Source organism: Nerophis lumbriciformis, linkage group LG17, assembly GCF_033978685.3.
Source record: "Nerophis lumbriciformis linkage group LG17, RoL_Nlum_v2.1, whole genome shotgun sequence".
In the NCBI taxonomy this organism is placed as follows: Eukaryota; Metazoa; Chordata; class Actinopteri; order Syngnathiformes; family Syngnathidae; genus Nerophis; species Nerophis lumbriciformis.
The window spans coordinates 35,177,501-35,192,558 of NC_084564.2; the positions used below are offsets into that span (position 1 = coordinate 35,177,501).

Below are 15,058 nucleotides of genomic sequence, written 5' to 3' on the forward strand. Positions count from 1 at the left end.
TACTTTTTCCTAAAAATCGTCCAATACGGCATGCTGGTCTATGGATCATCACATCCCTTGTATATAAAATATACAGTGCAGGCCAAAAGTTTGGACACACCTTCTCATTTCAATTAGAGATGCCTGATAATGGCTTTTTTGCCGATATCCGATATTCCGATATTGTCCAACTCTTAATTACCGATTCCGATATCAACCAATACCGATATATACAGTCGTGGAATTAACACATTATTATGCCTAATTTTGTTGTGATGCCCCGCTGGATGCATTAAACAATGTAACAAGGTTTTTCCAAAATAAATCAACTCAAGTTATGGAAAAAAGTGCCAACATGGCACTGCCATATTTATTATCGAAGTCACAAAGTGCATTATTATTATTTTTTTTAACATTCCTCAAAACAGCAGCTTGTAGCGTCCCGGAAGAGTTAGTGCTGCAAGGGGTTCTGGGTATTTGTTCTGTTGTGTATATGTTGTGTTACGGTGCGGATGTTCTCCCGAAATGTGTTTGTCATTCTTGTTTGGTGTGGGTTCACAGTGTGGCGCATATTTGTAACAGTGTTAAAGTTGTTTATACGGCCACTCTGAGTGTGACCTGTATGGCTGTTGACCAAGTATGCCTTGCATACTTGCTTGTGTGTGTGAAAAGCCGTAGATATTATGTGATTGGGCCGGCATGCAAAGGCAGTGCCTTTAAGGCACGCCCCCAATATTGTTGTCCGGGTTGAAATCGGGAGAAATTCGGGAGAATGGTTGCCCCGGGAGATTTCCGGGAGGGGCACTGAAATTCGGGAGTCTCCTGGGAAAATCGGGAGGGTTGACAAGTATAACTGGGACACACGACTGCTCTGTACTTCTCCCTACGTCCGTGTACCACTCCGTACAGCGGCGTTTTAAAAAGTCATACATTTTACTTTTTGAAACGGATACCGATAATTTCCGATATTACATTTTAAAGCATTTATCGGCCGATATTATCGGACATCTCTAATTTCAATGCGTGTTTTTTTTTTTTCATGACTATTTGTAGATTGTCACTGAAGGCATCAAAACTATGACATTTGTGAAGTGAAAACAATTTCAAGTGGCTACCTCTTGAAGCTCATGGAGAGAATGCCAAGAGTGTGCAAAGCAGTAATCAGAGCAAAGGGTGGAGAAACTAGAATGTAAAACATGTTTTCAGTTATTTCACCTTTTTTTGTTAAGTACATGTTAGAATAATCATGTATATATACTATCACACAACTTTAGTATGCTTAAAGTCCGTTGCTATAGTTATTAGCTATTGTGCTCAAGCTGTACTTTTTCTGTCTGTGCAAGGACAAAACTTCTTGTCTGAGGGGTGGCCTCAGCCGCAGATGTTTGTTTTAGCCCGCTAACAACTAAGGACTTCAAGGACCTCAACGAACATAAGATGACAGCACGCAGACGAAGCAGAGACAAGGCGAAATCACAAGGCCCCCAGCACATTCCGTCACGTATTGTGCGTACTGGAGCTGCTTTGCATGATATGTGTGACCACTCCTTTTTAGAGGCGGCCTCAGTGATGTTGACTGTGGAACTCCTGAATAAATAGAGGGACGCGGGAGCTGTATCTTAGAGCGTAGGGCGAGACTGTGACTAAGTGTGCAGCTCCATGCGTTCTCCTCATGAGCTAAATTGAACTCTGTCTCTGCATGATTCCTTGCTTCCTGTCTGTTTAATAGATGTCATCAGTGTTTGAACCTGACAGTACATAACTCCACATGTGTTCATTCATAGTTTTGATGCCTTCAGTGACAATCTACAATGTAAATAGTCATGAAAATAAAGAAAACCCATTAAATGAGAGGGTGTGTCCAAACGTTTGGCCTGTACTGTATGTATAATTGCACCAGTGTTTTGTGGAATCTTTCTGGTTTATTCTTTACTAATCCGATTTAGTCTTCTTCTACATAACACGTGTTGCTCTGATGTTGTCAATGAACATTATCTGGAAGGAAATGAATGCTGCAGGCAGGAAAGTGGACAACGAGTGAGGAGGAAGAGGCGGGATCCTAACAAGGTCGTGATGAATGTCTTGTAGTGTGCAAACCAGCTCGCAAAAGTGGGTATTCCTGTCATACCTTCTCAGGGGACAATACTGTAGAAAGGACATTTGGACATACAAGCAAGCTGTACATTGACTATTCTAAAATACAATCACATGTCAATCCTATCATATTGCCCCGTAAAATATATGATCTGATGACTTCTGTAATGTGATGGGTGTACTCACCTTTGTGAGACGCTGCAGGGAACAACAGGGTTGGTTGTCACACTTTTGACTCGAGTGCAGGGATTCTCAAACCGTGGTACATGTAACAATATCAACCGTAGTTGTTTCTTAATACTTATTAAGGTTAACAATTGTTTTGGGATACAGCCATTGTGTCAAAGCATGGAAGACAAGATGGATATTTAAAACCGGACATTAAAAACACAAAAAGTCCTCCTTCAAATTTGGCGGTTTTATCCCAGAAAGACTATGTAGGCAGCTCCTGTTCAACTTATATTCAATCGAATAGACTGCAAAGACAAGATACTTAATGTTCCAACTGAGGAACTAAATTTGTTTTTGCAAATAATCATTAACTTGGAATTTAATGGCAGCAACACATTGCAAAAAAGTTGGCACAGGGCCATTTTTACCACTGTGTTACATGGCCTTTCCTTTTAACACGAGTCATACCAAAGACTACAACAATGGGACCCATTACCTCCCTGCTTGGCACTGAGCATCAAGGGTTGAAATTGGGGGTTAAATCACCAAAAATGATTCCCGGGCGTGGCCACCGCTGCTGCCCACTGCTCTCCTCACCTCCCAGGGGGTGAACAAGGGGATGGGTCAAATGCAGAGGACAAATGTCACCACACCTAGTGTGTGTGCGACTATCATTGGTCCTTTAACTTTAACTTAACAACACTCAGTAAATGTTTGGGAACTGAGGAGACCAATTTTTTAAGCTTTTCAGGTGGAATTCTTTCCCATTCTTGCTTGATGTACAGCATAAGTTGTTCAACCGTCCGGGGGTCTCCGTTGTGGTATTTTAGGCTTCATAATGCGCCACACATTTTCAATGGGAGACAGGTCTGGACTACAGGCAGGCCAGTCTAGTACCCGTACTATCCAGCCACGTTGTTGTAACATGTGGCTTGTCATTGCCTTGCTGAAATAAGCAGGGGCGTCCATGATAATGTTGCTTGGATGGCAACATATGTTGCTCCAAAAACTGTACATACCTTTCAGCAATAATGGTGCCTTCACAGATGGGTAAGTTACCCATGCCTTGGGCACTAATACACCCCCATACCATCACAGATGCTGACTTTTGCGCCTATAACAGTCCGGATGGTTCTTTTCCTCTTTGGTCCGGAGGACATGGCGTCCACAGTTTCCAAAAACAATTTGAAAAGTGGACTTGACACAGAACACTTTTCCACTTTGCATCAGTCCATCTTAGATGAGCTCGGGCCCAGCGAAGCCAGCGGTGTTTCTGGGTGTTGCTGATAAATGGCTTTTGCTTTACATAGTAGAGTTTTAACTTGCACTTACCAATAAAGCGACAAACTGCAGTTACTGACAGTGGTTTTCTGAAGTGCCCATGTGGTGATATCCTTTACACACTAATGTCGCTTGTTGATGCAGTACCGCCTGAGGGATCCAAGGTCACGGGCATTCAGTGTTGGTTTTCATCCTTGCCGCTTACGTGCAGTGATTTCTCCAGATTCTCTGAACCTTTTGATGATGTTACGGACCGCAGATGGTGAAATCCCTAAATTCCTTGGAATAGCTTGTTGAGAAATGTTGTTTTTAAACTGTTGGACAATTTGCTCACGCATTTGTTGACAAAGTGGTGACCCTCGCCCCATCCTTGTTTGTGAATGACTGAGCATTTCATGGAAGCTGCTTTTATACCCAATCATGGCACCCACCTGTTCCCAATTAGCCTGTTCACCTGTGGGATGTTCCAAATAAGTGTTTGATGAGCATTCCTCAACTTTCTCAGTCTTTTTTGTCACGTGTGCCAGCTTTTTTTAAACATGTTGCAGGCATCAAATTCCAAATGAGCTAATATTTGCAAAAATTAAGTTTACCAGTTCGAACATTACATATCTTGTCTTTGCAGTGTATTCAATTGAATATAGGTCAAAAAGGATTTGGAAATCATTGTATTCTGTTTTTATTTACCATTTACAAAACGTGCCAACTTCACTGGGTTTTGTACATAATGTGTGACAACCAACCCCGTTCTCTCCCGAAGTGTCATAAGTATGCACGATTGTGTTGCGATCAGCCTCCATGCTTTCTAATGGAAACACACCTGAACTACAGCAGATTTAGCACCGTGGTGCTCTCAGCCTTTGAGACGTCCTATGAGAATGAGAAAGGGAGGGGAGGGGCTACATGAACACATCAGCACCATGTTGACACGCACATCACGTGGAGGAGGAGCTTCAATGAAATGCATGCTTTGGTACGGGCGGAAAAACATAGAGCAAATATAACAAGACGACATTTGGTGCACTGTTAACTAAAGAGATAAGAGATGGACGAATACTGAAAAAAAAGAAAACAACATTATGTATGCTTTCCTTGGGAAATGATAGAAAACTTCATAATATACATACGGTATTATAGGTCAATGTCAGACTCAGGGGTGTACAAACTTTTTGACTGGCGGGCCGTATTGGGCTTAAGAATGCATGCAGAGTAACTATAACTATATGCATGTGTGTGTATATATATATATATATATATATATATATATATATATGTATGTGTGGGGGAAAAAAAAAATCACAAGACTATTTCATCTCTACAGGCCTGTTTCATGAGGGGGGGTACCCTCAATCGTCAGGAGATTTTAATGGGAGCATTCGCATACCATGGTTTATATAGGGCACAGAGTGGGTGGGTACAGGCTGGCCTAGGGGCGTGGTGATTGGTTCATGTGTTACCTAGGAGGTGTTTCCGTCTATGGCGGCATGTTGTTACAATTTCGCTGCGCTTGTTGAGGGATGACAGGTCTGGACGGTAGATAATAAACAGTTTCTCTTTCAAGCATAGGTTGCATGAAACAGGCCTGTAGAGATGAAATAGTCTTGTGATTTTTTTTTCCCCACACATACATATATTGCGCTCTACTACGGTATCGAGCACTATTTTTTGGATAACCTTATTAAGACATATATATATATATATATATATATATATATATATATATATATATATATATATATATATATATATATATATATATATATATATATATATATATATAAGGGTTGACTAGACACCAATATTTTGGTACCGGTATTTCAATACTATTTTTTAAATAAAGGGGACCACAAAAAATGGCATTATTGGCTTTATTTTAAAAAAAGAACAATTCTGTCCTTAAATAAAATAGTGAACATACAAGACGACTTGTCTTTTAGTAGTAAGCAAACAAACAAAGGCTCCTAATTAGTCTGCTGACATATGCAGTAACATATTGTGTCATTTATCTACCTATTATTTTGTCAAAATTATAAAGGGCAAACTGCAAAAATGAATTATTAATCTACTTGTTCATTTACTGTTAATATCTGCTTACTTTCTCTTTCAACATGTTCTATCTACACTTCTGTTAAAATGTAATAAACATTTATTATTTTGTTGTTTGATACTTTACATTAGTTTTGGATGATGCCAGAAATTTAGATATCTATCCGATACCAAGTAGTTACAGGATCATACATTGGTCATATTCAAAGTTCTCATGTGTCCAGGGACATATTTCCTGAGTTTATGAATATAATATGAATAAATCAAATAAAAAAATAAAGATTTTGTAACGATAGAAAATATTGATGTAATCATACTAGTAATAATAATAATAATAATAATAGATTTTATTTGTAAAAAGCACTTCACATTGAGTAAACAACCTCAAAGTGCTAAAGTGTATTAAAAAAATAAAAATAAAAAGATAATAAAAAATAAAAATAAAATAAAAACTAGAACAGCCAAATAGCGAGAACTAGTATGCATATATCTAAAACAAGGCTTTTTTAAAAAGAAGGGTTTTTAAGCCTTTTTTAAAAGCATCCACAGTTCGTGGTGCCCTCAGGTGGTCAGGGAGAGCGTTCCACAGACTGGGAGCGGCGGCGCAGAAAGCCCGGTCTCCCATTGTTCGTAGCTTTGTCCTCTGAGGTTGGAGGAGGTTAGCCTGTCCGGAGCGGAGGTGTCAAGTGGAGGATTTGGGGGTGAGTACTTCTTTGAGTATGGACTAGATACGCTCTTCTACTTGGTATCATTACAGTGGATGTCAGGTGTAGATGGCATTTGTTTACATTGTGATGCCGGTGAGCTACGGTGTGTAGTGAAGCATGTTTAGCTATTCCTCGTCCTGCAGGGATGATACTTGTAAGAAACTTACTTTATTTGTCGCCATGGAGGCGAGGATTAGTGATTTAGAAGTAGCTAAAACACTGCAGACTGCGGACGGACTTTAGCCGCTAGCTAGCTAGCCATGTCTTAAAGCACCTCTTTCCGAGCGCGTTTCAGTGTCACCTTTATCGTTAATTTTTAAGCCAAAATGCGTCCGTTTTCTCTTTTCTGTCTACACACAGTGTCTGCTTGTAAGTACTCTGTGATTGTGCGCTGCCGAACATGCTCGTAGGCTCGCAAAACCAGCAGAAACGCACCGTCATGGCCGTAAAAAAAAAATATGGCGAACGGGTGCTTTTCAAACAGAGTATAGTACGGTTTTTGATTCATTAGTACCGCGATACTATACTACAACCCTAATATATATATATATATACATATATATATATATATATATATATACATATACATATAATAATGCAGCTCTATTATTGGATCTCAATAGATAGTGCAGGTGTACCTACTGACATGTCTGACGATGATTTAAACAGGTTGTCGTACGACAATAGAACACACTTACACGACATTAAATAAATGATAAATGGGTTGTACTTGTATAGCGCTTTTCTACCTTCAAGGTACTCAAAGCGCTTTGACACTACTTCCACATTTACCCATTCACACACACATTCACACACTGATGGAGGGAGCTGCCATGCAAGGCGCTAACCAGCACCCATCAGGAGCAAGGGTGAAGTGTCTTGCTCAGGACACAACGGACATCACGAGGTTGGTACTAGGTGGGGATTGAACCAGGGACCCTCGGGTCGCGCACGGCCATTCTTGGAAGTGTTTAACAAGATGTCTTTTGGGGGCCGGGCTCTCACCTTGGCGGGGTCTTTGCCCGGCTCACTGTACAGACTGCGTATCCTCCTGCGCTCCATCAGCTTGTTGTCACTAGCCTGGGCCTTCACCTGCTCCCCCCTGAAGGTGGCGCTGTAGCTGGTTTCCAGACTGGTCTCCTCTGCTGGTGGTTTGTACTGGGACGTGGCCTTGATCGGCTTCACTGGTTTCACATCCTTGTAGGCCTTGAATTCAGTTCTAGGAGACAACAACAAAAGTTTGAAATGAGTCAACAAAAAAAAACAACCTCTTTGCTTTACTGAAAAGTGTCCCAGGTGTGTTATTTAATTGGTTCCCAGTAACTACGTACAAGTACATGTACGACAAACTCAGTGAACACATCTTGTCAGTAATCCACTGTCTTTGATAAGTTATTTTATTCAATCTTTTTTTTTTTTTTTTTACACCAGTTCTTTTCAAATAATGGGGCCGGTAGGAGGGAAAAAAATGGCTTTCCTGGATCAAAACATGTTTTTAGTTTAAATACAGATTTTTTATTTATTTAAAGCAAATCATTACGGACTAAAAAACAATTGTAATAGGTAGAGATGTCCGATAATGGCTTTTTTGCCAATATCTGATATTCCGATATTGTTCAACTCTTAATTACCGATACCGATATCAACCGATACTGATATATACAGTCGTGGAATTAACACATTATTATGCCTAATTTTGTTGTGATGCCCCGCTGGATGCATTAAACAATGTAACAAGGTTTACCAAAATAAATCAACCCAAGTTATGGAAAAAAAATGCCAACATGGCACTGCCATATTTATTATTGAAGTCACAAAGTGCATTATTTGTTTTAACATGCCTCAAAACAGCAGCTTGGAATTTGGGACATGCCCTCCCTGAGAGAGCATGAGGAGGTTGAGGTGGGCGGGGTTGAGGTGGGAGGGTAGCGGGGGGTGTATATTGTAGCGTCCCGTAGTGCTGCAAGGGGTTCTGGGTATTTATTCTGTTGTGTTTATGTTGTGTTACGGTGCGGATGTTCTCCCGAAATGTGTTTGTCATTCTTGTTTGGTGTAGGTTCACAGTGTGGCGCATATTTGTAACAGTGTTAAAGTTGTTTATACGGCCACCCTCAGTGTGACCTGTATGGTTGTTGACCAAGTATGCATGGCATTCACTTGTGTGTGTGAAAAGCCGTAGATATTATGTGATTGGGCCGGCACGCAAAGGCAGTGCCTTTAAGGCACTCCCCCAATATTGTTGTCTGGGTGGAAATCGGGAGAAATTCGGGAGAATGGTTGCCCCGGGAGATTGTCGGGAGGGGCACTGAAATTCGGGAGTCTCCTGGGAAAATCGGGAGGGTTGGCAAGTATGACTGGGAGACGCAACTGCTCTGTACTTCTCCGTACGCCCATGTACCACTCCGTACAGCTGCGTTTTAAAAGTCATACATTTTACTTTTTGAAACCGATACCGATAATTTCCGATATTACATTTTAAAGCATTTATCGGCCGATAATATCGGCAGTCCGATATTATCGGACATCTCTAGTAATAGGTTATTATTTGTTGTAATATTATCTATATTTCTTTCCTTTTTTGTTTCCTTTAATGGTAATAAGGATACAATGTTATGCAGAGGTGAACTTATAATAATTTTATAGACAAATGATACAATTTATAGTCGCGGCGGACAGTTGAGGGGGCTGTTGTCATCTTCCCAGAGAGGGCGTAATAGAAATTAATTGAGAAACACTGTTTTACACACACCTGCATGTCAGTCCCCTTAAGGCACATGTGTCAAACTCAAGGCGCAGGGGCCAGATGTGGCCCGCCACTTCATTTTATTTGGCCCTCGAAAGCCTGGAAATAATATGTGTCGATAAAGTACTGTAACTTTCCTTACTAAATGTATTCTTTCTTTCTATTTTGGGAGAAAGAAAATATATGTACTCCATGTAATCGCAAATTATGTTAAGTTAAATATTGTCTAATTATGCAAAAATATATTATCAAACATTCAAACCATTTTTTAAATATAAATAAATACTAATAATAATGATCTCAGAGCATGTTATCCATCAAATTGTGTAATGTAAAAGTAGCAATTGATTTCATGGTAAAATTGTGAAATTTACTGTGGTTTTTACAGCTAAATGAAAGAAAAAAAAACAGTACTTTTTTTTTACTGTAATAAACTGTGGTGCCGTTTTGGCATTTACAGTAAAACACCGAAAAATCTACAGTGGATTTGCGGTAAAAAAAACAACAAAAAACTGGCAGCTCAGGTACCAAAATTGTACTTTTTATTTACAGTACAAATGTAAATTGTACAGTCAAATTTTGGCAACTAAGCTGCTTTTTTTTTTTTTTTTACCATAAAAACAGCAGTACTGCTTTTCCATTTACAGTAGAATACACAACATTTTTAGGTAAAATTATTGCAACTTACCATATATTTTTTACATTTTAGTTTTGAAAAAAAATCTACTAATAAAATGCATTAAAAAATGGTGTAATAATAGTATTCACTGTCAGAATCGGCCCTCCGGGGCCAAACACCTCTGCCTTAAAGTGTGCATTAGTGATGTGTCGTACCACTGATTTTCTTTCCGATTCGATACAGAATAAATTTCAGCGATACAGATCCGATACTTTGGGAAAATATACCTAATGTGTCTGGTAAAAATGTTAAAGTCGTGTACTTCAAACGTTGTGGCTTTTAGAGAATCACATTTAAACAATATAAAATCACAGGGGGAAACAAATTGTCAGGTTCAAACACTGATGACATCTATTAAACAAGACAAGAAGCAAGGAATTAAACAGAGACAGAATTAAATTTGGCTCAATGAGGAGAAACGCGTACACCTGTACCCTTGGACAGTGTCACACGCTCTGACGAAAGATTGTACGCCTCCTCTTTTATTTGGACTTTCCCTGACTACATGGCAACAGCTGTTTCTAAAGGGGCGGGGGTCGTAAACAGCCATCGCCTTTGATTACAAAACAGTTCAAAGACAAGGTCGGTCCAAAGAAAAGGTCGTAAACAGTTAAAAAAAAAGGTCGTAAAACAGTTAAAAGAAAAAGTCGCCTGGAGGGGAGTCTGGTCCTGCTTCCTCTCCGCTTTGTAGTTCTCGGGTCAAGACAAAATCTTTCTGTGGATTACAATACATCAAAGAAACAGAACACCTTCATGTTGCTTCCCATCCTACACAGTGGCGTTTTACAAGCCTTTTGTTTGGTAGGATCAAAGACAGCTTTTGTCTTCTCGCCGGGAACTCATGGCAACACAAAGTTTTGTGATAACTTAGATGCAATTATACTGACACAAATGATGGTGTTACTCTGCACGGAATGCGTTCTTATTTCTATTCAACTCTATATGCACTACGACGTGTCTCCAAATAGCCTACAATAAAAGGAAACATATACTTTATTTTTAAACACTGACCGAATCATTTTAATTGGCAGAAATGTTCTTGCTTGTGCATTATGTACAGTACATACTCAACACAATCGGGTGCATGTTGTGATGTTTTGTTTTTTACCACTTTGTGTGCAGTAAATGAAGAGATGTCCTTTTCTCAGTGTGTGAACGTTTCATCCACCCATTTTGTGCTCATCAGTACATCCATTTTGGGCAGATTGCTCTCTGGTGCTCATTCAGTATGCAGAGCAGTGCTGCTGTTAGCTACCGTGCTAAGTGCTACTTTCAAGTTTTTTTGTTTTTTTTTAGCCCTCTTAGAACATTTGTTTATAGCTCAATGAATCCAAAGAAAGAAATGGACAAGCGATATGTGGTTTGAAACATTCAGGAAGTATACATAGCGTTGTCAACACTTCCCCCTCCCTTGCGATGCACGCCAAGAAGATAAACCAACATGGTAAAGTGGATTTGATGTTTCAGGGCGGCTGAATACGAGGACAGTTCAGCTATTTTTTATATATATTTTTGGCTTTATTGAACTACCCTGTGACACTAGCGGAAGTGCCACAGGCAGAAATGCTCACAACAAATAGAAAGTTGCTCCATCACCACCTTGTTATGTTTGTTTGATTTACAGTACCGGTACTGTATAGTGCTTTATATTGTGTTCAAAGTGTACACACTTTTACTAAAATATAGTAAAATTATTCATGTTTACATTGTTTCTCACGGACACATTTTCTTTAATAAACAACTTTTCTATTTAGGAATCCTGTGCAAGAACCAATTATGTTCGTAAATCGAAGTTGCACTGTACACACGTTGGTTAACCCTTGTGTAATGTTCATATTGTTGTTACTCAGCCAGCGTTTGTGGGTCTGATGGACCCGTTGCATTTTGTGGCTTTTAATGCCTAACAATCAAACACTTTTATGTTAAACTACTGAACAGATGTTTACCTTATCCCAATAAACATCTGTCCAGTATTTCAACATAAAAGTGTTTGATTGTGAGGCATTAAAAGCCACAAAATGCAACGGGTCCATCAGACCCACAAACCTGGCTGAGTAACAACAATATGAACGTTGCACGGAAAATTTCTCTGCCAGTTTCTGCATCCCACAGGGATTCTTCTTTTGTGTTTCTGCACCTGCGGTTCCCACACAAGGTTGCAACATTGTTTGTCAACACTGTCTGCTCTCATTTTCTCGCACAATTGACCCTCTGATGTTCTGTGTACCTACACTCTGTCCTCCTCCTGTCTAGGCCTGCTGTGTGTGTGTGTGTTAATGTGTTTGTGTGTGTGTGTGGTACACAGAACATCAATTTCCACACTTCTATTAGCGCCAGGTCCAGTGGGCCCGGTCATCTTATATGTAATAGAAACTTGTAGGGGGGTGTATAGTGTGTGGTCATTAAATATGTACCGTATTCGGATATATGTTCTTCACAAAAAATGAGCAAAAGTCAGTGAGTCTCAGTTTGAAAAATTAATTAATTGTATAATTTTTCTAAAAAATGAAAACGGGTTCCACGGACCCGAACACCACACAAGGATTAAATACTTAAACGTTCCACACGACATGATACGTAATACATGGACTGCGATAATATCTTGATAAAGCGATACCGCAATTATCGCCAAATTGCTCTTAATAACCTACAATAAATCCGTGTTTATGTGGCAAAAGAAAACAAACCTTTTAAAGTCCATTTGTGTTTAAATGATCATTATTATATACTTATCATTGTATAATGTAGGTCAGAACTGGGCAAATATTTTGACTCGGGGGGTCATATTGAGAGAAAAAATGTGTTTGGGGGGGCCAATGTATATGTGTGTATAAATTATATATACACATTTAGCTGTAAAAACCTGCTGTACAGTATGTGTGTTTGGGTCCCTTTTTTTCAGGAATACTAATACTAAAAGTCACAAAGTTCTAAAAATGTTATGACAGACCACCTCAAAAAAACGGAATGGAATTTTACAGTTTTTTAACTGAATGGGACACCCGCAATGTACATGAAAATAAAGAAAGTGGGATTTACAATATTAAAAGCCTACTGAAATGCGATTTTCTTATTTAAACGGGGATAGCATGTCCATTCTATGTGTCATACTTGATCATTTCGCGATATTGCCATATTTTTGCTGAAAGGATTTAGTAGAGAACATCGACGATAAAGTTCGCAACTTTTGGTCGCTGATAAAAAAAAACCCTGCCTGTACCGGAAGTAGCAGACGATATGCGCGTGACGTCACAGGTTGTGGAGCTCCTCACACCCGCACATTGTTTACAATCATGGCCACCAGCAGCGAGAGCGATTCGGACCGAGAAAGCGACGATTTCCCCATTAATTTGAGCGAGGATGAAAGATTTGTGGATGAGGAAAGTGAGAGTGAAGGACTAGAGGGCAGTGGGAGCGATTCAGATAGGGAAGATGCTGTGAGAGGCGGGTGGGACCTGATATTCAGCTGGGAATGACTAAAACAGTAAATAAACACAAGACATACTGTATATATACTCTATTAGCCACAACACGACCAGGCTTATATTTAATATGCCACAAATTAATCCCGCATAACAAACATCTCCCTCCTCCCGTCCAATACAACTCAAACACCTGCACAACACACTCAATCCCACAACCCAAAGTACCGTTCACCTCCCCAAAGTTCATACAGCACATATATTTCCCCAAAGTCCCCAAAGTTACGTACGTGACATGGGTTGGGTTGTACTTGTATAGCGCTTTTCTACCTTCAAGGTACTCAAAGCGCTTTGACACTACTTCTACATTTACCCATTCACACACACATTCACACACTGATGGAGGGAGCTGCCATGCAAGGCGTTAACCAGCACCCATCAGGAGCAAGGGTGAAGTGTCTTGCTCAGGACACAACGGACATGACAAGGTTGGTACTAGGTGGGGATTGAACCAGGGACCCTCGGGTTGCGCACGGCCACTCTCCCACTGCGCCATGCCGTCCCAATATATGCACATAGCGGCACGCACGTACGGGCAAGCGATCAAATGTTTGGAAGCCGCAGCTGCATGCGTACTCACGGTACCGCGTCTGCGTATCCAACTCAAAATCCTCCTGGTAAGAGTCTCTGTTGTCCCAGTTCTCCACAGGCCAATGGTAAAGCTTGACTGTCATCTTTCGGGAATGTAAACAATGAAACACCTGTCTGTGTTATCTGGCACAACAGTCAGGGGGTGCATTCTACGGCGGGGGTGCGTTATCCGGCACAACACCTGCCGCAATACACCGCTTCCCACCTACAGCTTTCTTCTTTGCTGTCTCCATTGTTCATTGAACAAATTGCAAAAGATTCACCAACACAGATGTCCAGAATACTGTGGAATTTTGCGATGAAAACAGACGACTTAATAGCTGGCTACCATGCTGTCCCAAAATGTCCTCTACAATCCGTGACGTCACGCGCTGATATCATCATACCGAGACGTTTTCAGCAGGATATTTCGCGCAAAATTTAAAATTGCACTTTAGTATTGGCATGTGTTGCAATGTTAAGATTTCATCATTGATATATAAACTATCAGACTGCGTGGTCGGTAGTAGTGGGTTCCAGTAGGCCTTTAACTATGAACAATAAAACACTGAATATTAACAACATATGAACGTTGCTCCTCTTTTATTTCTCAGACCAGCTCCTCCATAGTTGTGTATCTTTTACAATAAAGCAAAACACAATAAAAATGTAACAAACAGCAAAATATGAATGCAAAGTGTAATAAACACCTACAATATGATATATAATCACGTAAAAATCTGCGTCCGCATCCATTTCTGACACACGCGTTTCGGGCTGGCTTCTCTGAAAACAAACCCCGCCCACTCTGCTTTGTTCCTGGTCTGAGCTGCTGTGACGTAGATTACCGTAATAACTCTTATATGTCATGATCTGTGGTCTGGATCATGTTTTTTGTTATTTTCTGTTAGTTTAAGACTCCATAGTTCCTGTTTTTGTGCATCCTTGTTTGTTTTAGTTTCACCTGCCTCATGTGTTCGGGACACGCACCTGCTCTAATCAGAGACTATTATTTAAGCCTGTCTTTGCCAGTTAGTTGTCCTGGCGTCATTGCTTGTGTCATGCGATGGTTCGCTTCATGCCTTGCCAAGTAAGTTTTGTTTGTTCATGCCACAGTTAGTGAGTTTTTCCCCTGTCCATAGTTTTATGCTAAATGTTAGCTTTTGTTTCCTGTGCTAAGTTGTGCCTTCGCCTTGTTTGTACCTATTTGAGAGTCAAGATTAAAGGCCTACTGAAACCCACTACTACCGACCACGCAGTCTGATAGTTTATATATCAATGATGAAATCTTAACATTGCAACACAT

At 40.1% G+C, this 15,058-nt stretch overlaps 1 protein-coding gene across 1 annotated transcript in view; it reads right to left on the bottom strand.

Moving 5' to 3' along the window:
- map6b (microtubule-associated protein 6b) overlaps window positions 1-15,058 on the bottom strand; it is a 41,497-nt gene that overhangs the window by 14,134 nt on the left and 12,305 nt on the right. Inside the window, exon 2 of the mRNA XM_061973130.1 lies at window positions 7,284-7,497. Coding sequence (XP_061829114.1) covers window positions 7,284-7,497 — 214 coding nt within the window. The remainder of the gene's footprint in view (window positions 1-7,283; window positions 7,498-15,058) is intronic.